General features: G+C 37.6%; 1 protein-coding gene across 19 annotated transcripts in view; it reads right to left on the bottom strand.

Moving 5' to 3' along the window:
- Positions 1-27,586, bottom strand: part of BBX (BBX high mobility group box domain containing) — a 288,232-nt gene that overhangs the window by 33,868 nt on the left and 226,778 nt on the right. For all 19 annotated transcript variants that reach the window (XM_003825054.4, XM_034957047.2, XM_003825055.5 and 16 more), the window contains 3 exons: positions 21,657-21,737; positions 3,708-4,716; positions 2,490-2,628 (listed from right to left, as the gene is read on the bottom strand). In XM_003825054.4, coding sequence (XP_003825102.3) covers positions 2,490-2,628; positions 3,708-4,716; positions 21,657-21,737 — 1,229 coding nt within the window. The remainder of the gene's footprint in view (positions 1-2,489; positions 2,629-3,707; positions 4,717-21,656; positions 21,738-27,586) is intronic.

Raw genomic sequence — 27,586 nt, 5'->3', positions numbered from 1 at the left:
TTGAGAAGCAGAGATAAGAGGGTCAGATGACCAACTGAATGGTCAACAGGAAATGGCAATTATGGAAGCACCCCTTTACTGGAGGGGGGATATACTCCAAGTCCCCCAATAGATGCCTGAAACCGCTGATGGTACTGAACCTTACATATGCTACGTTTGTTCCTATACATGCATATTGTACAGTGAAATATGATAGACAAAGGTATGATTTATGCAGTGGGTGGAATGAAGTGGGATGGCACGAGATTTCATCATGCTACTCATTGTGGTGCATAATTTAAAACTTATGAGTTGTTTATTTCTGCAATTTTCTATTTAGTATTTTCAGACCCAAAACCGCAGAAAGCAAAAATATGGCTAAGGGGGAACTACTGTACTAAGTTCTGTCAAAGCAATAAAGGGTAACGGGTGGAGGCGATGTTTTCCCCTTAATAACATCACCATTTCTCATTTAGTTAAAAAATGTTTATTCTGATGGAAAATCAGATACAATTGGATACTAATTAAATACTATCAGAAAGCTGTCTATAAGTTGTGAATTTTTCAAATACTCTGAATACCCAAAAGAAAACTGAAAATGTGAGACGTAACTCATAAGGTCTCTTGAGACTTTTCTTAAAAAGAGAACAATAATAATCATTTATGTTTTTCTTAGAGAAGTCTATAAAATTAGATCTGTCAATACTGAGAGAATTTTTCTTGGCTACAGTTAACAGGTAGCACATTTTCTGAGATAAAAAAAGGTTTAAAATGCTCATCTACAAATCTCAGAGCAGACTGACAGGAAATGGCATTTCTCCCTGCTTAAGTATTATACTGGCGTGTTCTAAACAAGGCAAACCCAAATACTCGAATCCTGACAGGCCAATATTTAAAGGGAGAAAGGAGGAAAAGGCACTGAAGTTTACTGTTAATTTACAGCTATAAAACAGCATCTCCCAGTTATACACATGTGCCTTCCTCAGAAATGATTAAAAAAACAAACACATACAATCCACATACCAATCTCTTTTCAGGAACAGATTTTCAAGATTGTTTCACTTATTTTGTTCCTCAAAGAAAATTGATGAAAATCTCTTTTACAGCTTCAGCAGTTTCTAATAGAAGCATCAGAGAAATGCTTCTGTTGGGGAGCCTCAATGCTTGCTTTATTCCCCTAGGACCTCACACTGCCTACATAACACCTGCTCCTCTCTCAGTGAGCAGACCCACAAGGCAGTGGCAGTAATTCTAGACTACAGAGAGCACTGGTCTAGATGCTTGCAGGTCATTTTAAAATGATATTCTGCATTTACACTATAATTTGACACTGAAATACGAGGATTTTCATGTCATTACTTAAGCAAAATGTAAGCAAAACTAATTTGAAGTACTTTGGATTTTTAAAAATATTAGAAATGAAATACATAAAATTATAAGCAAAATTAATTTGAAGTACTTTGGATTTTTAAAAATATTAGAAATGAAATACATAAAATTATAAATATATCATTTCAATAAAAATAATCTTAAAGAGCCAGCACTATGGGAAATAATTTCTACCTCGGCTACTTTGTGATGACCTAGAGCCTTAGAATTAGCCAGACTTAAAGCACTGTGACATCTAAGGAAAAATCTATTATTCCACAAAGAGATATGCAAATATTATGAATAAATCAAATACAATACACCCAATGCATACAATCTGCATAGCTTTAAACACACTTTTGAAAAAATATGGTGAATATAACAATGTACTTATTTCTATTCAAAGTATTCTTTTCAAATTGAGCCGACAAGAAAACTCAAGAATTTTCAAAATAGTCTAACTGAATATGCAGATACTTTCCTCACCAGTATAAAGTATTGGATCTCCTAACTAACAAAATACTTTATATTAAGATGGTTATTAACAGTCTTTGGCATAACATTAAATATAATTCTTAGTGATTTTATCTTGATGCATGCCATTGCTTAATACTGCATTTCAATATATAATTAATATATTGAATGTTCTCTACAGCAGAATATTTGACCTAATATTTTTATCTTAGAGCAACAGAAGACAGCTGGAACAAAATAAAGTTGGCGATAGAAGCATAATTTCATTTACCTTACATTTTTCAGCTGTCATTTTATAAACAATAAATACATATAGTATGTAAAATGGGCAAAATGTAAACATGCTAATACTATCCATTCTAAGCTTCGGATGGAAAAATGCATCCTGGTGAAGGGATGTTGATTCAAACTCAGGTCCAAGTCTAAAGTCTATATATTTTCACTATTATCAAAATGTGAATGTTATTGTCATTCACACGACCATGTTAACAGCAGGAATGATGTGATGCACTTGATTTGTGTTCACTAGGGTGCCTACTAAGATTGTAGGAAGTCCTGAGCGAGTAGTCAAAGAACAAGCATGCGTAGTTAGTGATCTGTTTACCTTGAAAATCCCACCCACACTCGAGGCTTGTGGAGTACAGGTGACTGTGCTCACAGGCACTTACCCAAGGAGACAGTCTTCTTTTGGCTTTGTCTTCTTGAACTTCTTGCTCCCACTGGTCCCACTCTGACTAAATGTCCAGCTTTCTTCATTCCAACACCCTTCATGATCAGAGGAGTTTCCTTTTCCTGAGCTTCGTTTTCCTAAGAAAATTCAAGAGAAAGGATGTGTTTGGTATACAGGTGGGCGAGGGGAGATGATGTTAGTTGCTTCACGAGCAACCTCTTGACTGCTTGCATATCATTTGCATGAAGCTAACTGTAGCTATTTCAGAGTTCTCAGAGTGATTCATGCTGGACCATCTTTAATAATGGAACATGCAGAAAAGTGACTTAGAGCTTCTGGGATTAATTGTCATGTAATTCAACAGGTATCACATGACTCAAAGAGACAGACTAACTGCTGCTAGCTTTTCCATTCAAAAACCAGCCAAGGTATGGGAGTCCTTTGCTGGTGGGCAATATTCAGTCTAATTTCCCTAAAACTCACTGAACTGACGTCCCTGGGGATGAAATAGGCCCAAGTATCTTCATTTGGGGCTTGTTAGACCTAGGACTCACACATGTCTTGTTGGAATATAGCTTGGCAAAAGGTCCTGCAGGCAGATGCTATATTTTAAAATAGAGAATTTATATAAAACACTCAATGGAATAAAGGTAAACAGGTTAACTATTTTCTGGATATTATAATGTTTTAAAGAGCTCTTCGGTTCAAATGATGCACCCGCCTTGGCCTCCCAAAGTGCTGGGACTACAGGTGTAAGCCACTGTGCCTGGCCCACTTCAGTTACAGCTTTGATTACCTAATGAAGAGAGAAAGGCAGTTGCTTCTGGAGCCTACAGGTGAAGATTCTGACAAACATACGTGCTTGATTCAGGAAATTCCACCAGTTTTCAAAACCAAACCTAAAGCTCTGAATATTTAATAATAATCTTTCAAAACAAACAGCCAGCCCATACCAGTGGGGGGAAAGAAGAGATTAAAATTACTTTAATTACATCCTGAGAACTACCTACAAAATGAATACACTTCCCTTAATGGTGCTAGAAAACATGTAAGTAAAGTAACAAATAATTATGATCTATAAACCATAAAGAAATATACAAATGTAAGGTATTATTTTGATACCATATTGTTCTTCATGGCAGTTGTTTTCAATAGGTCTAAAGGTGAAATTCTGTTTGGCTTTTGAATTCTTTTCAGGTTTGTAGAAGTTACTTACCTCTGTCAACATTAGCTCGCAGAGAGGTGAGCATGCCCTCAGACACCAGGGTTTTATAAAGAGCACCTTTGCAAGACCTCTCGGATTTCCTGGAACCACAAGTTTCTATTTTTCTGTGACAGTCACTGTCCTCAGGCTTGGCCTGTCCTGATAGGCTGGGTGGTAGTGCATCTTCCATAGGGGTCAATGGTTCTGCTTTTATACCCTCTGGCGTCTCACCAGAAATGTTCTTGCTAGCAGAAATACTAATGAAATCTGGAGGTCTTGACTCTTTGGTGGTGTCTGAGGATTTCTCCTTTGACATTTTCTTCTCTCTTGATTTCACTTTTTTCTTTGGTGGCTTGGCATCCAAAATGCTTCCCTTGCCACTTGAGGATGTGCGGACCTTCTTGCGAGGGGTATCTCCAAGTTTCTCTATGCCCCAGTCTCCTTTTGCGACGGCTTCAATGGTATATATGACGCTCTCAATGTCAGACTCCGAAGACTGCCTCTTTTTGCAAGTCTTCTTGGGTGTGGATTTATCATTTCCATGTCGATCCATTTTGCTTTTCTTCTTTTTCTTTTTTAGCTTTTCCGGCTTGTTTAATGCTGCGGGATCCTCAATGATCATAATTCCATGAGGATGGCACATATGATCCTTTCTACTGGGAACATCACTAATTATTATCTTGCTACTGGCAGAATAAGAAAAATCAGGAAAATGACTACATTTGTGATCTTCTTCTAACTCTTCCTTTCTAATTTCTTTGGGATCTTCCATTTTTATAGCCATTATGTCATCTATTTGCAATGCCTCAAAATTTCTCAATTCCTTAGAATCTCTTACATTTTCCTTAGCCGATTTTTCAAATTCTGCTTCCTTCTGTAACCTAGTTTCATCTGTTTTCTCCATTTTAATTTCTTTTTCTTCCTTTCCCTTCTCTAATTCTTTAATTCTTCCACCATCGGATTCTTTTGCTTTTATTAGCTTTGATTCTTCCATTTTCATCCCTTCTGATGCCAGGCACATCTAAACAATTAAAACAAAATGGGAGAGCACCCAAAAGTATCCTTATTATTCCACCTTCAAAATTAAAGTTTTCAATTATATCTGTTTTAAAAATAATCAAAACACACTTTAAACTTTACAACAATCAGCCCACTTCTGCCAAACTAACTGAAATGAATCAAATTGATAGAAGGCTGTGGGCACTGTTATACAGTCATTTAACTCTCGTCAAATGTATCTCTGAATTGTCATTTTCTAGCTTCAACAGAAGCTTTTCCTATGAAAACAAGACCTGGAAGAAGGAGGAAGGGATTCAGAGTTGAAAGACCCAAGACTGATTCTTAGTTTTGCTACTTATTAACTTTGTGACCCAGAATGAATCACTTACCCCCTCACTCCTCTGTGGCTTCTGTAAAAGGAAAACAATCCTAGGGCCTATCTCAGAGGATTCTGTGTGGTCTAAGTGAAACGATGTACTTAACTGTAGCACAGGCTGAATATCCCTTATCCGAAATGCTTGAAAACGAAAGTGTTTCAAATTTTGGATTTTTTTTTTTTTTTTGGAACGTTTGCGTTATATACTTACTGGTTGAGAATTCTTAAACCAAAAATCAGAAATTTGAAATGCTCCAATGAGCATTTCCTTTGAGCGTCTTGTTGGTACACAAAAAGTTTTGGATTTGGCAGTATTTTGGAGTTTGGGTTTTCAGATTAGGAATGCTCAACCTGTATTTAATCATCCCCAAACTCTGTTCAGATATTTGCCTTTTCTTTTTTTCCAAGGGAAATGAGGAAAACAGAAATAATTTCTACCTGTCCACTTGAAATTAGAAATGATATAACAATTTGCTAAACAATTACAGAAGGTTTTGATTAATGAACAAAACATTATAGGTCCACAAATGCTGATAGACAACTCTAAAGTCATAAATGCTCTGGGAACAAACTTGTTTTTGTTTTCTTAACTCATTTGCTGGCAAATTTGATCTGATGTGAACTCAGCTGGCTGCAAATTCTGACCTGAACCAACCTGAAACTTTACAGTCTTAAACAGTTTATTTCACTTACTGTGACCATTCATACTTTTTGTTACTGGAATAGTGGTGCATTCAAATATGCACTGGGGAAGTTACTTAGTGTAATATGTATCTACTGTATAATTTTCCTAAAATCTGAAAGATTCTGAACACCAAAACCCATCTGGCCCCAATTTGGTTAAGTTTTTATATTTCTCATCAAAACTCCCCAAATTTCACGTACAGAACATTCAAGGGGAAAGTTGCCATTTTCCTCTCTGGCTCCCAGATACCTTGAAACTTTAATATAGAGCTATTTTTTAAAAGGGGAAATTTAAGCTTATTGTAAAACCTGTTTTCAGTGCCTGGGTTTTCATTTATACACACTTAACTGCAAGCCTCCCAAAATGCCAGCCCCCATGGAGGACACTAATGATACAAAAATCAATAAGGTCAGGTCTGTCTGCCTTTGAGGAACTTATAAAGAGATTGATGACACCAATTTGGTCAAGGGCAGCAAGGAAGTCTTAGTCATAATTTATTTTATCTACTTTGTATTAGCAACTTAGAAGGGAAAGAGTATTGGGGGTTGCTGAGTCAATGCAAAATCAAGCACATGAGTAGGAAACTGATCTGTTTTTAAAAACCATCATTTTATTAAATGGCAAGTTTTCAGAGATCATTACCATCTGTAAAATTCATTTTTAGGTGGATAATACATTGAATTAAATACCAGATGCTTTTTTACCTCATTTTTCTCTTAGTATTTTCAATGCATCACCAATCTTCCTGTGAGAATTATGTTATGATTAGTAAGTCTGGGAAGAAATTAAAGAAAGGGTGGGGAGAGGCAGACACTGCAATTAAAAAAAGTGAACATGACAAGAGCACACAGCCCTTCGGATCATTCACAGGGAAGACATGAAATATTAAGGATTCACAACAGAGCTGTCTTTTTCAGGAATTCAGGTAAGCTAACCTTTAGACCTCAGCAAGTGGCTATGAAGACTATGAACTTCTCTTTATTAAACATAACCAGAAATAAGCTCAAAGCAAAATGTTATCTTAATTCTGAATCACTGAAACCTTTAATATTCCCTGCATGTTTTACTCTTATGGGAGAATGTACTATTTTTATATCAATTTTGAAATAATTTTTATTTTCCTTTCTCAACTACTATAGCCCTTCGTGAATAACTATCCCATGTGGGGGGAGAGAAATTATACTAGTTCTGGAAAAAAGGCTAGAAAGGCATTCTCAAGGTAAATTTTATGATTTTTCAACCACTGTCACTCTGGTGGCTTTTAATAGGTCACTTCAGGAACCTTTACCTTACAGGCGCTAGTTTTTAGTGGTATGCTGACAGTTTGCATTTGCACAGGTTCATCTTAGCAAACTTAATAATATTTTGCAAACTCTATTCTAGGCTTCAATATATTTCAAAATGATTCTCTCATCACCCCTGAAAGGACTCTACAGCTAGGAATGAAATGGAACAAACACAGACATTCACTCTGGGGACGTATTCTGGGAAATAGCACAATATTTCTTGTGTAGGTAATTACGCTGAACACTAGTCATGCTTTACTTCCTCATTTCAGGCTCTTAAAAATTTTTTCACAGAGTATGTTAATCCTAAATTATAGGAAAAGCAATTATATTGCTGGAAGTGAAACTATACATGTAAATCAAATAACTCTGAATTAAAACTACAAATCGCAAATCTACTCATTAACCGAAAACCCAATCAGACTCTCAGAGTTGGGCGTCACTCTAGAGGTTTTCTACTTTAACCTACCCAATGCAGGAATTCATTTTACTACAGTATTCCTGAGAGTCAGTTAAGCAACTTTTGCACAAAGACAGTGAGCGTATCACTCTATCAGATAACAGTTCTGCTTGAATTTTTAAAATATTGAGCAAAAATCAATCAGCCTCAGTTCTGTTCCCTGAAGCCACATGAATTCACTCTTGCTCATACGACAGATACTATACTTGAAGAAAGACTTTATGTTCCCGTAAGTCTCTTCCCATCTCCCTTAACAGCTCATCACATGTAAAGGCTTCCACACTTCAAAAGTTGGGTCCCTCTTACCTAGATGCAGTAGGTATCCTGAAATGAGATGGGTTTTATTGAAAGGGGCTGGGCTCATGACCAAGCATCCTAGTTTGCTTAAAGCCACAACAGTAGGCTATGTAACTTAGACTTGAACCCCTATGAGGAAACAGAGGCTAAGAAATGGGGTAACAGTACATCCTACATTGGGCTGTTGTGAGGCAAAAGTGAAGAAATGTATATGCAAACACAACTTGTAAACGATACAAAGCTTTACAAAGCTTGGGGAAAATGGATACTTCAAAATTTTTTCTATCTATCAGATATCTATCTATCTATCTATCTATCTATCTATCTATCTATCTATCTATGAATGATAGAGTCGTGCTCTGTTATGTAGCCTGGAGTGCAGTGGCATGATCATAGCTCATGGCAGCCTCGACCTCCAGGGTTCAAGTGATCCTCACATTTCAGCCTCCCGAGTAGCTAGGACTACAGGTTCATGCCACTATGCCCGGCTCCCTGCCCCCGCCACCCCCCACCCGTAGAGAATAGGCATCTTGCTATGTTGCCTAGGATGCTCTCCAACTCCTGGCCTCAAGCGATCCTCCTGCCTCAGTCTCCTAAAATGCTGGAAGTACAGGCATGTGCCACTGCATCTGGCTGGCTATTTCAATTTAACAATATCTTTCTAAGATTATGTTCCTAGCCTATACTAGATGAGAAGGGGTAACTACTTGTCAGTTGATAGGAATGCTCTTTTAATGGGACCCAGAGATTAATTTTTTTTTTAATAGGTCACATTTCTGGCTTGTATTGGGTTTACGGTCATGTAAAATCCTGGATTTCTATACCCACATAATATGCTGGTAAACTTGATCTCTTCTATTCTGTATTTTTATAATTTATGTTTTGCACTTAGATGCCAAGACTTTCCATTTTTTCTTATTAAGTTTATCTCTTCAAAATGTGAATTATCTTCCATCTTTGTATTATACACACATTAAATAAAGCTGCTTTTCATGTCTTTGTCCAAATCTTTGGTAATAATGTTGAGCAAAACATGGCCAAGGACAGGGCCTTCTGCCAAACTTCTAGAGCCCTTTCATGAAGATGATTTGAACATTAATAAACTTCAGCAACCTAAGAATGTTTTTTTCTAATCCATTCGAAATTCCTCCCATTTTGTTCACAAAACATTGTAACATCTGTCAAAAGTCTTGCTAAAATCTGGATACAGCATGCCAACAGCATTCTCTTACTCAATTTTATGACCAACCGTAACTATACCAAATAGAAAATGAGGTCGGCTTTTGTACCAGTCGGGGTCTAATTAGGGAAACGGAAGCACCTAAAGCATAACTAGCAGCGGGAACTTAAGGCAGGGAATAGGTTAGTTACACAGGCCATGAAGAACTGAGACACCCAAACAGGAGGCGGTGACGCAACACAGGGGTTAGTGACAGCAGAAAGCCACAGAAGAAACAGATGCGGAAAAAGTGACACTGAAGCCCATGGGACAGGTCCCTAGTGGAAGATGGAAGCATGGGGCACTTATCTGGAGAGCACTGGAACATGGAAGAGAAGCTGCCTTTGCCTTACCCTGATGCCTCTTTACCAGTTCCCTCTTGACCCTAACCTGGCCTCTCCCTTTCTCCCATCTCCCAGTCTCCTGCCAGTGTCTCCCATTAGTAGAACCTATGTGGAAGCAGGGGACATAGGAGCCAAGGAAAGGCAGTCAGCAGTCACATGGGGCAGAAGGCAGTGGGCAGGGCAAAGAGACTCTGGGATGGTACATTTGACAATGACCCTTTTCAGAGAGACTTTGAAAATTCCCTGTTTTCTTCTTCTTTTCTGTGGATTCAAACATGATTAGAATGATTTTCCAATTAAAATAATTTTCAAAGGTTTCTAGGAATTAATCGTCTGTATTTGAGAAATCAGGCTTATTCTTTTTAAAAATTAAAGTGAACTTTTCCCCTTTTTGTTCCTATTGAGCTCTCCTATTTCACACAACCTGTCAAAGATGATCAAAAGTGAGGTTGAAACCCAATTTGCAAGGTCTTGTGGTATCCTACAATCTGTTTTTTCTGTTGTTGGAAACCTGAATTAATATACTAAGACCATGTGTATTGTATTCTAGCTTTTCTCCTTTTTTAAATTGGATATATATCAATGGAAGACAAGCTGCCTTTGCCTTACCCTGATGCCTCTTTACCAGTTCCCTCTTGACCCTGGCCTCTCCCTTCCTCCCATCTCCCAGTCTCCTGCCAGTGTCTCCCATTAGTAGAACCTGCGTGGAAGCAGGGGGCATAGGAGCCAAGGAAAGGAAATACATATGTATTTTATACTTTAAGTTATGGGATACATATGCAGAATGTGCACAGTTGTTACATAGGTATACACATGCCATGGTGGTCTGCTGCAACATAAACCTATCATCTACATTAGGTATTTGTCCTAATGCTCTCCCTCCCCTAGCTCCCTATCCTGCGACAGATCCCAGTGTGTGATATTCCCCTCCCTGTGTCCATGTGTTCTCATTGTTCAATTCCCACTAATGAGTGAGAACATGCAGTGTTTGGTTTTCTGTTCCTGTGTTAGTTTGCTGAGAATGGTTTCCAGCTTCATCCATGTCCCTGCAAAGGACATGAACTCATTCTTTTTTATGGCTGCATAGTATTCCATGGTGTATATGTGCCACATTTTCTTCATCCAGTCTATCTTTGATGGACAATTGGGCTGGTTCCAAGTCTTTGCTATTGTGAACAGTGCTGCAATAAACATATATGTGCATGTGTCTTTATAGCAGAATGATTTATAATCCTTTGGGTATATGCCCAGTAATGGGATTGCTGGGTCAAATGGTATTTCTGGTTCTAGACCCTTGAGGAATCATATTTTAGCTTTTTCTAACTTTGATTTAATATACAATTATCTTTTTTTTAACCTATACTTTTTGGTTTGATCATAATTTTCCTTGCCCCCCCCTCCACCAAATTATTGCTTTTTTGGTGACAAAAGCAATAATTACATAGTTTGCCTTCTCTTGTTTCTTGTTGGCTTTACCTTCTCTAATCCAGACAAAGCCAATTTCTTTATGTAGCTCTAAACAGTTAAAAATAGTCTTAAGATTTGTTTGTTTTTGCCCAACCCCTACCTCATACTGGATTTTAGAGCAATTTTTTTCTTACTAGTCGATACCATACTTTTGTATTTCTCCTTGGTTGTCATGCAAGATTTATATTCTTTTACAAATGAATTCATTAGAGTTTATGCATAATCACAATTTGAAAAAATCTTCCTCGTTCTTTTACTGAGATTGTATGTGTATATGTGTGTGGAGAGACAGACAGACATTCTCATTGACCTTGGTCCTTTTTCCATTTTAGTGCTTATTTGTATGTTCAGTCTCTTAATTTTTTTAAACTCACTTTTCCTTATGTCAAAAGTATACGTTTGACTTTTTAAAGCATTTTCCTTCTAAAGCACTTTCCTTTTAAGCATCTTCTTCTAAGCACTTTAGTTTCTTGTCTACTAATATGAAAATCATTACAAGTAAATTCCACAGTTTGTCTATTACTATGAAAATCATTACAAATAAATTCCTTAATTTTTATTTTTGATATTTGTTCCACTGCATATTAGGCATTTCCACAAGATATAAACAAAACCTGGGAACAGCTATGAATGTAGTAACATTTATAAGACGCATCACTCTCGGATGTAAGCAAATCCTTGGCCTCTCCCATCCTCCCATTCCCCAGTCTCCAGCCAGTGCCGCCTACTGGAGGAACCCAGGTGGAAGCAGGGGACACAGGAGCTGAGGAAAGGCAGTCGGCAGCCATCGGTGGTCACTGTTTTGTGTAGTCAGAAAGGTCTGACAGTGATGTACTAGAAGGCAGTTTCAAAAGGCAGGGATGGGCCAGGCGAGGTTAGCTCACACCTATAATCCCAATGCTTTGGGAGGCTGAGGCAAGAGGATCGCTTGAGGACAGGAGTTTCAGACCAGTGTGGGCAACACTGTAAGACCCTGTCTCAAGAAAAAAGAAAACACACACACACACACACACACACACACACACCCCTAAACCCACACAAAAAGCAGGGATGCTGGAGCCAGAGCCAGACTGTCTAGGACTATAGACAGGCTCTGCTACTGATTAGCTATTTTCCCTAAATTTCTCTGTGCCTCAGTTTTTCAATCTATAAAATGTGCATGCTAAAATTACTGCCTTGGGAAAACTGTGAGGTTCAATGAGTTGCACATGCAACAGTACTTAAAATAGTGCCTAGTACAGAGCTAAAATAATGTATTGTAATAACCATCCCTCTGGAGCCTTATGCCATATGGAATAAATACTAGCTTACCAGTAATACTCATATTAGTATCATTAATAGCATGACATGTCTTTGGTAGACTGCTTTGCTCTAAGTGTTCATTTTAGGGTTGAATGATTCTATCATTGGAGGAAAAATATTCAACAAAATGAGATTCAGGAAGACCTCAAATCAGTTGTCTTTCAAGAAGCAACTCTAAGAAACATGTAGGAAAGCTCAGTCCTACTTTGGGGTACAAGTAGATCCACTTACATCTACTTTTGGATGCACTCATCAACACTGTAGTGGGACTTACAAATGTATGCATGGATGTGCACACAGACAAGCACACAGAAGACATAAAAGAACATAAATCAATGTGAACTCAAGTGAATAAGGCTACATTGTGGGAAACAGAATTAATGGCTGTTATTAATTTACTCAAGCTGCCCTTAATAGAGGGTGAGTTATTAATCAGGCTTTGAAACAGTACATGCCTCAGTAAATGACAATTTATTCTTCTAATATTATTTTAAATTGGACAATAACCTTTTTAAAAAGAATGAAAAATCATCTGGACACTTTCCAGAGATGGAATTCTGGTGACTGCATTCAAAGAAGTTAAAATGTTAATGTTTTAAATCAAATGATGGGCATAAATATTTGATACCTATCGTCTATTCCCTCAGGTACTACTTTATTTTTTTATAACTGTAACTCAGTGGGCATAAAATGTATTCTGTTCACCTTTGTATTCTCCTCCAAGAATACCCTAGTACCTTTCAAAAAGAAGGCATTCAACAGATAATTGTGTTTAATAGGATGGTTCATTAGTTCTGAGGTAGTCTATGAGTCTAAAATGCATTCTGATTCACACAAGGAAAGAGTTACTTTAAGCCTATAAAATACAATGCTGGGTGGGCATGGTGGCTCACGCCTGTAATCCCAGCACTTTGGGAGGCTGAGGCAGGTGGATCACCTGAGGTCAGGAGTTCGAGACCAGCCTGACCAACACGGTGAAACCCTGTCTGTACTGGAAACACAAAATTAGCTGGGCATGGTGGCGGGCGCCTGTAATCCTAACTACTCAGGAGGCTGAGGCAGGAGAATCGCTTGAACCCAGGAGGCAGAGGTTGCAGCGAGCCGAGATCGTGCCACTGCACTCCAGCCTGGGCGACAGAGCAAGACTCCATCTCAAAAAACGGCAACAGCAGCAGCAACAAAAACAATGCTAATTATGACCATGCTACTGCTTGGTCCAGCCCAGCAATCATACTGTCCTTAGTTATACCTCCCAAGAATACCAGTGAAATTAATCACCAATATTTTAATATTACCTCTGTCAATAAAAACCGCACTGAGGTTTCTCACTGTTTTGTGTAGTCAGAAGGGTCTGACAGTGATGTGCTGGAAGAAATGGAACTCACTCCCAAAAGAAAAAGAAAAATCAGTATGTTAATACCTAGGATTCCTAAGGATGTGCATGTTAGACCATGTATAAAAAGTTATCTTCTTCAAAATGATTACAAAGAAAACAATTCAATAGAAATACTGAAGGGGTGAGATAAAATGTGTAGTAAAGGTATTATATTTTATGTTCCTGGGTTCAGGGGGACTGTCACACTTTTAGTTCAGGTAAAACCATACCTTAGGCTCAGTTTGTTACTGCGGACTCGCTTTAAAGATAAAATAAACCTTGGCTGCAACAAGCTTTTATCTTTCTGAATCAGATGTATTTTAAAATGTATTCTTTTCTACTGATGTTAAGATATTCATTTTTTAATTTGTTCTGCTTTAAAAGACGTAATAAAATGATCAGTGGAAAAATAACAAATTAGGTGTACTAGATAAAAAGTAAGGGAGGCTGAGGCAGGAGAGTGGCGTGAACCTGGGAGGTGGAGCTTGCAGTGAGCCGAGATCGCGCCACCGCACTCCAGCCTGGGCAACAGAGCGAGACTCTGTCTCAAAAAAAAAAAAAAAAAAAGGTAATACCACAGAAGTACAGAAGCAGAAACCATTTAACTGGTGGAGGCTGTGTATCCCCTGTGCGAAAACCTTGGCATCAGAAGTGTCTCAGATTTTGGACTTTTTAGAATTTTGAAATACTTGCACATACATAATGACATATCCTAGGGATAGGACCCAAGTCTGAACACAAAATTCATTTATGTTTCATATACACTGTATATAAATAGTCTGAAGGTAATGTTATACACTATTTGAAATAACTGTATATGGAACAAAGTTTGTGTACACTGAACTATCCAAAAGTGATGGTGTCAGGTGTGAAATTTTCTGCTTGTGAGGTCATGGCAGAACTCAAAATATTGGATTCTACACCATTTTGGATTTTTAATTTTCAAATTAGAGGTGCTCAACCTGTCCTAAGAAATGATAAGCAGTTCCAAAATGCACCATATAATTTCTCTCTTAATTATATGTCTTCTTTCATTGTCTATTATAAAGGAGTTGGCCAGATTAAAAACAAGGCAGTGTGAAAACAGACCTACTGACACCAATCAAGAAGTTTCCATTTCCAAATCTCTGCTTTTTAGTACAAAACAAATGTTTTGCAGCCAAGGTATATTTACAATCATTTTGTACTGGCTTATTATCTGCCAAAACAATGTAGACATAACCTTAGGATGGCATTTTAGCAGTGTTTTTCAGGATGTGCATTTCTCCCATAATTAAATAAAACCCGAACGCTTGTGCCAGAGAAATATACACTGGTTGATGGTTTCTGAGAATAGCATTGCTGCTAAAAAATTCAATTCCATTTATCATAAGAGATAACTGGTCACAGAACAGTGGTCTAAGCTTCTCTCAACACTAAAATCTGGGCATATTTAACAGTTCTGTAGTTTGCTGAAACAACTGGACTAGGTGAAACGGTGATTTAAATATTTTCCTTTACTCACTATTTCCTCAAAAATGGTACTGTTTCTGAAGACTTTGAATGGGGTGGAGGTGGCCTTTCCTCCATAAGCCCATCTACTAAAGTCTTCCCCCAAAGAGGTTAAGGGCAGTCAATTAAATACATTCCTCTACTTTCTGTTCCTCCAAAAATAACCTAGTGCAATTGGGGATGAGGTGAAAAGATTTAGAATAGGAGTTTTCTAAAAACAACTCACAACTTTGTATAAAATGATAAGGAAAGAAACCCACCACACGAGTCCCCTTAAATGCATTTTAAGTATTAGAATTCATTTATATGATGATAGTGTAGGAGGAGCTGAGGTGGGATCTTCTGGGCTTTAAGGGGGTTACCATAGGATGGAAGGGATAATGCACATCAATAATACGAAGACACAACAGAAATCTGAAATGGAATCATACACTGGTCAAATATCACCAATAATTGGGAGCAGTGGAGGGATCTATGGTGGCTGCCTCTGTCATCTGTGCTCTCAGGAATGCAGGTCTCTGCTTCCTAAACTCAACTATTTACTTGGCTAGCAATCTTCTCCTTTTTCCACTCTTCTATTATTGAATTTCTCTTTCACCCACCCTCAGCATCTTTCAGCTCTTCTTTTCTACTAGCAGGGCTTACTCTGTTTGCAACCAGCCTTCCCGAAGCAGGGCTCCAAGGTCAAGGTCAAACAATCAGGATCAGTGTTGGAGTCATATTTGACTCTTCTTTTTCTTTGCCTCTCACATTGACTCACTCAAACAATTCACTTGAATACCCCTGGCATCTCTTTCTGTCTCCCGTTCCCACTGTCAGCTCTCTCAATTCCAGTTCTTATCTTCTCACACCTTAAGTCCATAGGGGCTTTCCACTCCATTCCATACATAGCTGCCAAGAAGATCTCTCTAAGTGCTGCTTTTATCACTGTGTAACCCCGTCCCAAATCTTCAATGGCTCCTCATTATTTTCAAGTATATATTTATTTGCTCTGCACTAAACATTCTCCCAATTCTGACTCACAGATACACTTTACCTTCATCTTCCATAAACACAGTCCTCTATTCCTGTCAATCTGATAGACTTGTTACCATCTACCTTTCTCCTGTGCTTGCCTTAATCCCTTTGCTTTATCTCCCCCAGCTGTCCACTTAATTATGTGTAAGTCACAATCCCCACTATATATGGCAGTCAGGTATAAAGGAGGGAAATGAGCAAATTTAAGCGAATAATGGCAATGACTGTTGGCCTCAGACTGAGGGCTCAGCAGGGAAAGGAGAGGACAGCCATTTGGAGAACAAGCATCCAAGAGGGCAACCACTAATCAACTCTGAGCAATTGTTCTCATGGAGGAAGGCTAGCTTGATGTCTCCAGGTCCTCCAAATTTTCAGAAGTCAGAAATCTATATTTATTTGAAGTTTTAATCTTCAAATATTAGCCATGAATTGAACTGTAGAATATGATATAGGTCAACAAAATATAGGCCAAACAAAGGATCTCTGCAGGTTGGATGTCACCCAGAGACTGCTAGTTTCAACTTCTAGTGGTTCCTAAGTAACTCCTTGATTGAAAACCATCATCGTTGTTTTTTCCCCTGTGCTTGGTCTCCAGAACATGCCTGCTAATATTTTCTCCCTTCCCTAGTTTCACACATTCATTTTTGTGTGTCACTCATCGCTCAAGTGGAGTTTCATCATTTCCTTGCATGATTCCTTATTAAATCACTTGCACTCTTTATTTCTTATTCCTTAACTTGTTATATCTTATCTCTACAACTAGAGAATAAGCTCCTTGAGAACAGGAGTTGTATACCATAATTTCCTACAATCCCCACAGTATCTTCCAAAGTACATTCACAAACAAGCACTTATTTAAGGGTGTAAGATGCATCCTGGCAGTTTCAAAAGCACAGACATTTTTTTAAAAAGAAAACATGAGCTCCATTTCTTTGACAGCAGTCTTGGACAATCTGTCATCTTATTCAGCCACACATACATGTGTAGGAGTAAGCTGTCTTCCACAGAGACTTTTATAATATGCATACTCCTATAACAAGCAACTTGCACAGTCTTTTATATTCATCTAAAACAAGGTGAAAGAACAGCCTAGTGTTTAAGAGTACAGGCTGTGGAGACAGTCTGCCTGGGTTCCTGTGTAGGCTCTAACATTTATTGTCCATGTGACCTTAAACAAGTTATATAACTTCTATAGCTTTTGGTTTCCTAATGTGTAAAAGAAGAATGATAGTAGCTACCTCAGAGGATAGTTGTGAGAATCAAATTAGTACATATAAAGTACTTAGTGCCTAACACACAGCAGATAATAAATGCCAGTCATTATCATCTTAGGTTAGATAGCATAACTTATCTGTAGAAAGATCTGCCATTCAAATTTGTAATGTATTTTAAAGAACATTCAAAATTGTTTCAGAAAAGTGAGAAGCAGAACAGCAATCTTTTTAGGCTTATGCTGCAGCCTCTAGTCACACTTCAAAACACTCTGTACTTGGAGGTAACATGTTCCTATATCACCGATCTTAGAAGAAGGTTTACAGGTTTTAGTTCTCATTGCACCAAAAATATGTGTATATACACATACAGGTAACTTCAGTCACCTCTGTTATCGGCACAGAATACATCCTCAATAACTACTGTGAGAATAAATGAACAAGTTGCTCTACTTGTTATATTAGACAATTTTGGTACTAGAGATCTTCAAGGGTAGAATTTTTCTTTGCTGAAATGTACACAGGTTCAGATATCTCTGAACCTCTTCAGTGTCCTCCAACTATAGCCACTATAATACACAATGATCTCCAGTGGGGATGCTTTGCTGTTCTTTATATGACCTGACCTGCTTTGCTGTTCTTTATATGACCTGACCTAATTAATTTCAAAATGAAAGGAAACACAATACCTTATAGTACCTGCACAACTTAAATGAATGATAAACTGAACAGTATGAACTTCATGGAGGTCCAAACATAAAGCATTATATTTCTGCCAATTCCCTGACCTCAGACAAAACCCTTAAAAATATCTGGAACAAATCCCAGAACTTTCAGGTCACTTTCAGCTATTAAAAGTCTACCCAGTTTAAAATGCCAATCATATGCCTGAATTAGGACCTTCCCCAGGAAATCTCCTGGCTCCAGGGTCCTGGAAAACGGGAAAGGGGTCTTTACAATGCCAAAGTTGGGAGTACAGGCCAATCCAAGTATCTTTGTGCCTGCTGCCAATTTCCCCCAATTTTTTTTGTTTGCCTGCTTACATGGGTACAGGGCATAGCAGTAAATATATGCCCCAAATATTTCTTACTTCTCACTAAGGAGAAGACATTTCTTGGAAGCAACAACCCCCATGTTTGGAAGGACTGTTCATTCACTCCTCTTACTACAGCCCACAGGAATGGAGTTGGGGAAAGGTGAGTAGTTAGTTTGGGGCTGGTTCCTGGCCCTTCTTTCACAAGGCCTAAAACCTCTCATTTAGAGAATAGAAGACAGAATGGGGGAGGTATAACTAACTGCCCAAGGTTATGTTTTTCTTTTTTTCTTTGTTACTGTTAACTCTACACAAGACTCAACAGCATTCTCAGGGGATGTCATAGGCAGGGGTGATATTCAAAATATTTAACAGGCAGGGGTGCCACCTAATCAGAGGGGATGTGCCCTCCAGGTGCTGAAGAGTACTCGGGTGGTTGGGTTACAGGCTTCTTCCCGACAGTAGGAAGTATCTTGTTGTTTTAGTATAAGGACGGCAAACCAGTTGAGTATCACTCCTGCTTGCAGGCACACCTCAGAGGTCCCGAGCAAAGGCATCTCTACCATATTCTCCCCTGATGTGAGAGACTGCCCCAGGCCTACCTTGTGCAACCCCTCTCTGTTACTGTCCAATAGTCTCTTGCCTGATCACATGGATCTATTTTCTATTTATCCACTTGACCCTTGGGAAACTCATACATCTTTATAATGCCCAAAGTACAGCGGGCCATTCCGAGTCTCTCCATGCTGTCAACTTCCTTCAGTTTTCTTTTTTGCCTGGTCAGATAGGTAAAGGATCCAGCAATAAATTGATGTTTAAAATATTTCTTGTGTCTTGCCAAAGAAGAAGAAGAAATCTTTTGCATGTACCTCCCTCAATCTTTAACAGTGCTTCTCTTGGAGCTGCCTTCACTTCCCTTGACATGGGACATAGATAAAGAATGAGAATTAATATCTCTTCTTTCCTTCCTGAGACGCAGAGAAAAGGTAAAATATTCCAGATGTGTGGACAGCCTATGATAACCCTCTACCAAAGGATGACTTGAGATTGGAGTGGGGATAAGAGGAGGAACTGCTGGAGTGGTAGACAGGATAAGAAGTCGTATTAGGCTATCTCTTTAGAAATCCCGAGATGGGTGTGGCCCAAATTGGAAGTAGTTTCTTGGTGACTTTCCCTTTAGAATGTGTGAATTTAAGGTTGTGTCTTCAAACTGCAGACACCATCACCAATTCTAGGCAATAGGAAAAATCTTCAATATCTTCTTATATTTATTTATCTTAAAATGCATCAGAAATAATTAAATGTTATATTTTGTGAATGAAAAATGAATATCAAATACACATGCAATAAAAAAATTAAGGAAGCATAAACCTACTGGTGATTATTTGGAGATGCTGGTTAATCCATTGTGCATATACTTAAGTTTAATTAGAAACTGGGAGGTTTTAGAATGTTATTCTAAAATACACTGTATTAAGACATCACACTGATTCAGTGCAAATAACAATGCCAGAAAGTTTTCTTTTTTAGGGATTCTGTTTAATCAAAAGTATAAATTTTTGCTCAAATGTCATAAGAAACTCAGTCTTGGTATAAGCTGATTTGCTATAATTGGAATAGGCTTATTTCAGTCATTTTACCCCGTTAAATTATGATACCAACATTCAAACATCTGTTAAACCATAGCATCTGTTTCATATTTGGGATGCATCCCTACAAATTAGAAGAGTGTTCTTTTTAATGAGCTCTGATTTAATAAGGAATCCTTTTTTTATGACTGCTATGCCAAAGAAAGAAAATGAGAAGACGAATCCACTTCTTTACCAGCACCCCCATGCAGCAAAGTACCCCAAAGGTTCATACATTTTTAACAAAAAAAAACTGTTTAAAGATAAATATCATACATTGAAAGCTGGTTTTACATTTTAGTATTGTTTAATATTTAAGAAATCATATGTATTTTCCTATATATGTGTGCCCATATACATACACACGCAATTATATAACCAGCACAAGCAGAGGGTCATAAATCCATATTATTCAAGAAAAATAATCACTTCATTCAAATACATTTTCTTGACAATCTATATACAGTCTTAGAGTTACTAGACAAATGCATGACCTCACAGTCTGTCTGTTTACTAGGATTTGTTTACAACTCTAACTCCAAAGGCACTCTCTTGTCAGATCTTCACTGTTTCAGCTCTGTCTGGAGTAGTACTTTGCACTGACTCATGCAGTTCTTTTTAGAACTATTCCCTGCTGTCTTCATTAGTTTTCCTTAGAGTTTTCCAGTCACTTGTAGCCCTCTATTTTGGGCTCAACTTGTCTTACACAAGAAGCGTGTCATTGTAGTGTCAGACAACAATGGGGTAGTTTGTTCCATTGTTTATTAATTTTACTTTTTAAGGCCTTTGTATTTTTATATTTCTAATTTGGACTTGGTAATCTTTAAAAACCTAATTTGAAGATATTATATATTTTAAGTGCATAAGTTTTATGATACAAATTACCATAGAATTTAGCAATTTTAGAATATGATTGGTCATCTCATTAAGTTAAATAAACTACAAAAAATTTACAAAAGAACTCAAAGGGAGCTCATTGAAAGGAAACCAGAAAAATGAGAAAATTAAAAAAAATTTAGTAAGAGATTTTTGGTCATCCACTTTCTACCTCCTAATTTATCTTACCAACAGAGAAAACTGCTACTAGAATGTCCTGGTGCTGAAAACATTTCTTCTGCATGTTTCCTTGAGGTAGGGTAGTCACAGCCTGTCAGAGAAAGCCATTGCCTTGCCCACCCTAGCAACAGATGCTTCCGGCGTCTTCCTCCCCAATCCATCCCCCACTAATAAGGTCTCTGTTCCTCACCAGCTTTATGAAAGCAAGTTTTCTACTTTGCCAATGGAAGAGTAGCATTTTACACACGTCACATCAAATGTACAACTGATTGATCTTATAAAATCAGATTTTAGAACATGTCATATGAATTCTTCACCAGGAAAACAAAAATTCAAACATCAACCGTCTGATTTAAAAGCAGTGCATTCTGGAGATTTATAGATGGTTTACGGGAATCAGAAAAGGGAAAATAACCACAGATATTCTTCTGTGTTCAGGCTGGACTTACATAGCCAATCTAAGTAACCTTATTTTAAAATACTACCTGTGAAAAAAATTTTGCAATATCTCTAGGTAACCTTTAGCAATGCTTAATGACTCTTAGTAGCAAAATTCAGTTTTCCCAAATTAAAGGTTAACCCTCTCATTGTTGAAAATTAGATGTAACTCGTTTTATGGTCACAGGAGAGATGGTACAGTTTAGGAAACACTGTTAGAATATTTTGTAATTTCCACCTCTGCAGATCTTATCTCAATATATTCTTAGGAACTTGCCTCTGCCAGTTGAAAGAGTGCAGACTTTCCACAGCGTTTTACAGGCTCAGCACCACCCAACTGCGAAGTGTTTGAAGAAATCTATATTAAAGACAATCCAAATAGGGAATATTAGTTGTGATACCAGAATCTTTGCTTCTCATTCATATACCTTCAGGAATTTTTCTTAGTTACGAGAGTATCATTGCTCCCATGTACCAAGTAACAAAACATGTCACATTTGGGATGATCATTTTGAGAACCATTTTTAGTAAATGACCTCAAAAATAATAACAAAAGTAGGTATGGCTGTTTAACAGTAAGAATATTATCTTGGATATTCTAGGCTTTAAATTTAACTCTGTAACCTTAAAGTGAGAAATGCATTTCAATTTCTACTTAAGTACTAACTTAACAACTAGTCAAATATAAAAGAGATTTAGAGTTATTTTGCATTTACCAAACAATTAATTTTTTTGAGGAATATATCTGGGATCTCTGTGGAAAGACAGCATCAAGTCAGTCAACAAATTTTGTTTAGAATCCAATATATATGTGCAAGGCCATATGACAGCAGCTTAGGAATCTAAGAGTTTTATATAAAACACTGACCCTGGCTTTCAGAGTATGCTTTAATGTACGTGCAAAGACTGATAATCAAGGCCACAAATCTGAGTTGTACAGTTAATGGCCTATGCTGTGTTGCTGTACATAACATATGTACAACATTAACATTGACTGCATCCTCTTCTGCAAATTTGGCTAAAAAGTGGCCGGGCATTGATAAAAATAAACAACACTGCCTTTTCTCATTTTTTAAATAAAAACTTCATTTTCCATTTCTAGCCTCAATAAGAGCTGAGAAGGACATACATTCTTAAAGACATTTACAAGCATCTTCACCTGAAGTTCTGTCATTGTTAGAGTAGATAGCTATAGTCTAAGCTTTTTAGATTCTTTGTGATTCTGAATTCTTTCTCAGTTAAAAACAGAGCTATTTCTTATTTCCATTTAGTAGGTAATCCTGCTTGTGACTATATCCTTAAAGGTGACCACAGATCCCACAGGTGATTCTACGAAGTTGTTAGCTCCAGGAGGGACTGGGTGCTTCATGCTAGAAGAAATTTTCCCTAGAATACTTGCTGAATAACAGGCCTTTGTAGAAGCATGTATTTAATAATGGCCTACCTAGGCCATTAAAAAGGGCCTAGCTTACGGAAGTTATGAGGACTCTTTCCTCCTGGGTGTTATCAGTTTTAACAGAGTGCTTTTCTATTCATCTCTATCATTTACTTTTCCTTTAGAAGATACATTTATGGGGCTCAAACTTTCTGAAGTTTGGAATATTTTCTTCTGGCCGAATTTTCACTGATAAATGCTACTTCTACCTTTTCTAGACATGTTGAATTCAATTACTCACCTTATCAGGAGACTAAGAGAAAACAAACACATTAATACCACCAGCTCTCAGTGCTTCAGGGAATGAAGGACTGAACATAAATGCCAGTGCCTTGAATCAACGCTCTATAATAGAAAGAATATGGCCTTTGTGCCACACAGGCATGCTTTCATTACTTGCTGCTGTGTGGACTTAAGCAAATAAGATTTTGAGCCTCATTTACCTTACCTTCAAAATATGAACAGTAATACCTGCCCGCAATTATGCTGTGAAGATTAGGTGTGATGCTAGTGTAGGGCAGTGCTGAAGAGATATTATGCTCTCAATAAATGGCCCAATTATTACTAATAATGATTTATCTTTAACACTTAATAAACATAAACACCTTTTTGGTACAATTCCAAAAATTAGTTACACACTGAAATTGAACAGAATTAAAAATAGCAGTGTGTGTGGATATTTATTAAATTTAGTAATTTGCAGAGCACTAAATTTGTCACATAATCCCATGACATGCTCAAGAATTACTGAAGGACCACAAGCTGCGTAGCACTGCACTTCACACCCATGCTGTTTTTCTGTTTCTTCCACTGGCTCCCTCTGCTGTTGCTTTTGTCACTGCAGGTTTTTGTTCCCCGTGTGTGTCACTCCCACATATCCTGTGCCTAATGCAGTGCATGGCACACTGAGAGGCTCATGAATGACTGACTGCATGGATGCACTACCTGCCTTTAGAGTTAAAGCAAAGCTGTCAGAGAGGAGGCTTGAGAATGCTCTCCTTAGGTTTAGTAAGAACAGTTTTCCTTATTGCCTCTGGGAGGATTTTTACCTGTTTACAGGTACAGGGAAGCATTTTAAATGCTCAAGGTTGCTGGAAGCCTGATTCCCAAAAGGGCATGTGTGGGGGGAGGTTCAACATATTTTAGTAGCCCAACATTTCCAGGATCTCCTAACAGTAACATTTTTATGGCATTACTTAGTGTGAGATACGATTTCTAAAACTTAAATCAAAAACTTCTTAATTTGAGGGAAGGAAGGGTGGAAAACTGGGCATACGTTAATTTCCATGGCTTGGTCCTTATCTTAATTTCTTTGCAGCATTTGACAGTGCTAGTCTTTCTTTAGAAAAACTCCTTCCTGCCCTTCTGTTATTGCAGGGTCCTTGCTTTCCTCCTATGTCTCAGGCCACCCCTTGTGGTTCTTCTTTGCTGGCTCTTCTTTCCATAATAATCCCTTCAATGTTTTTCCTCAGTGTTTTGTCTTAGGACCCTCTCTCAGTAATCTCATCTATGCTGATGGCTTCAATTTCAAGCATATAATATGCTTTATATGCTTTTAATATGATATAATAATGATTTGTTATACTACTGTTCACTCCTGCCCATGCTGTTCTACCTAAGAGATATATACATCCTTTCAGATACGAACAATATAGTTAACATCTGTTTTCCAATGACTGGTCAGCTATGGAGGGAAGTGTGTGCTTGCTAGGTTGGTAGGTAGAGGGCACTAGTGGGCCATACGGCATAGGATGTTCATGGGTATGCTTCTTACTTTCCTCAAATTGGATAGGGCTTGCCAATAAGTTAATTCCACTGTAGTCTCTCTTGACTATTATGTAATGTTTGGATAAACAGTATTCATCCATAAAGTCTAGCTACAGGGTGGGTGCAACAGTACATGAGGTACAGCTAAAGTGCTAAGAAAAATGATCACCCTGGATGTTAAATTGCTAATTTTATGGCTGTCTGAGGTGGGTGAGCAAACAGGTGGTAAAGATGAGAATCAAATTAGGTAATGGTGGAAGTCTTGCAATTATGACGGTATTGTAAATATTGTAGCTTGGGAGAAAATGACTGATAACTGTTGAATGAATAAATGAGTCAAAGAACAAATAAGGCCTTCTTTACCTTACCTTTCTTATCTAAAAAGAAATATTAGTGCTTCCAATAAAACACATAATACATCCACTGATTAGTTACAGTGTAAGTATATGGTGTTTTTAATCAACTGTAATATTGTGTAACAAACTGAGCATTCCCTCATGAAAATAAATGCATTAAATTTGTACCTATTGCTTATATCCAATGGTGACAATATTTTAATTTTGGTGAGATTATAGTTATATTTATATAGGCAAAGCAAATATCTTCTAAGGGAAGTTTTAAAGTCCAAATCTATCTAAATCACCCAGATTAGCTGTGTCTTCAAGGTAAATATAATTTTTCAATGCAAAGATATACTCTAGGTGTAAGAGTGAGCCACAGAGCAGATCAGAGAATATGTGGATTGGTCATGGCTTTTAGGCCTGTTAAATAATTAAAGACAACAGTTCCCTTCTGACATTATATCTGGTCATTAGTCTTTGGTAAACCAGACCTAAAAAGTAACTGATGTGTCACTCTACCTGTAAACAACAGAAGACACAGATAGGAAATTCATTCTGACCAACTTAATGGATCGGAGCCTGGAAACACAGAGTAGATGGCACTTTGGATGGGCCAAGCTGACTCTGGATGAAATATGAGTCTCACCTTGGAATGGGAGACAGGCTGAAATTGGGGGTGGGGAGTGAGAAACTGTCCCTGAAGTCTGTATTTCTTTTTAAATCCTGATTTTTCTTCTCTTAAATGTAAACATTTATGAGGCACCTACAAAAAAATATGCTTTATTCAGTTTCATGGCTCCACATAGATTAATTTCAATGAGCTTTTCAATGATCAGATTTGGTTAAGAAGGAAAAATATCTTTCTCATCTTGCAGGGAAGAGATCCAGGACTCAATGAAAAAAAATCAAAACAAACAAAACATTTTCGACTTAAAGAAATCACCAGGGTTTACTGTTAAAAGTATGTTTCTAAGATAAATATTTTACACGATAAATGACCCATTTTCAAGAGAAAATCTAGTTAACTTCTTCCCAATGTTAAAAGAGTTTGTAAATAAAATGAACAGAAATAGTTTCTGAGAATTTTGCATGCCTGATCTTAAAATGATACTACAAAGCTAAATACTTTTAAACAGTAAATTGTTTCCTAGATTACATAAACACCCACTTCTCTTTAAGTGTATATAATAGGACCAGGAATCCCTCTGAAAAGAGACAGGGATATAAAGCGTTCCACTCAGTAATTTTCTTTTATACATCAATCCCTTCCTCTCTTGACCCTTCCACTGTGAAGTTCCAGAAATATTAATAAATGCCTTAACAATAATGATTTAATAATTTGGGGTTTTTTAAAAAACACATAACTATAGAGCAGTGGTCTCAAACTGTGGTTCTCTAATAGGAAACTTGTTCAAAATGCAAATTCTCAGGCCCAACACCAGATTTAATCAGTCAGAAGCTTTGGTGGCGGGGCCCAGCAATCTGTGTGTAAACAGCCTTCTAGGTGACTCTGATGTATTGTAAAGTTTGAGAACCTTTGCTTTTGACTAATTAAAACAAGAATTTCAAGAATCTCTGGGTTTTCTCAAAGGTGATGGTGTTTTATGAAATAATTACAAGAGCTTTAGGGATATCGCAGTGAGTAATTAGAGCCTATTCTATTTCTGTTACAATACATATGCTCATAGCAGATTTTAGTAGATATTTTTCTTAGTTCATCTAGTTAGCTCTTATTTAGCCTTAAATAAAACCAGCCCAGTATTAGTCTGACAATATGGTCAGATTGTAAGATGTTAAAGATTGAAAGTTAGGGTACTGCTGGGTCAGAGGAGGAAAGTGACGAGAGAGGTTATGTATCCTTTGAGAACCATGAACTACTCTTGTATAAACACATATAACATTTACAGCTAAATAACCAAAGATACAATAATTTAATTTGCTGAGGAACTAGGACTATTACCAATGGTTACAAAATATAACTAGGAAAAGTTATATACTTGTAGGGACTACATCTCATTCTAGGGCAAAACAGAAAATAATATATTTTTACACTATCCATTTTATTTTTGTCTTTCTGTCATACATGCCTTCCTATATTTTGAAACAACTCCTAATAAGTTTTCAAATTAATAATTTTTTAAAAGGCTCCTCAAATCCTGCATATACTTTATAGCTAAAAACCCCAAGAGTCCTCAGGAGATGAGTGCTGTAGAGCAGAGGGGCAACCTCTGGCAATGCCACCCTGCATGACTCTCTCCTCCAAGTAAGAAGTTCTTTTCTTCTCTAGAAGAAAACTTAGTATAATTAAGAGGCGAGCACCAAATCTCATTCAAGAATTAGTGTACGGAGCAGCAAGGACAAATTAGTTTATGAAAGGCATGGGATCTCATCCTGCCGAATCAAAGGATGGTGGCTATTACACCACCAAACTGGTCCCTTAGAGCTGTCCCCAGTGCTTCAGGAGCTCCTAATGAATCTGATGATAGTGGTGCTAAAATAACAATCATGGCCAGGCACGATGGCTCACACCTGTAATCCCAGCACTTTGGAAGGCTGAGGCGGGCGGATCACCTGAGGTCAGGAGTTCGTGACCAGCCTGGCCAACATGGCGAAATCCCGTCTCTACTAAAAATACAAAAATTAGCCAGGCGTGGTGGTGGACAC

The sequence above is a fragment of the Pan paniscus genome, chromosome 2 (genome assembly GCF_029289425.2).
Source record: "Pan paniscus chromosome 2, NHGRI_mPanPan1-v2.0_pri, whole genome shotgun sequence".
Lineage (NCBI taxonomy): Eukaryota > Metazoa > Chordata > Mammalia > Primates > Hominidae > Pan > Pan paniscus.
Note: the sequence above shows the minus strand (reverse complement) of the source record. Positions and strands in the feature narration are given on the sequence as shown.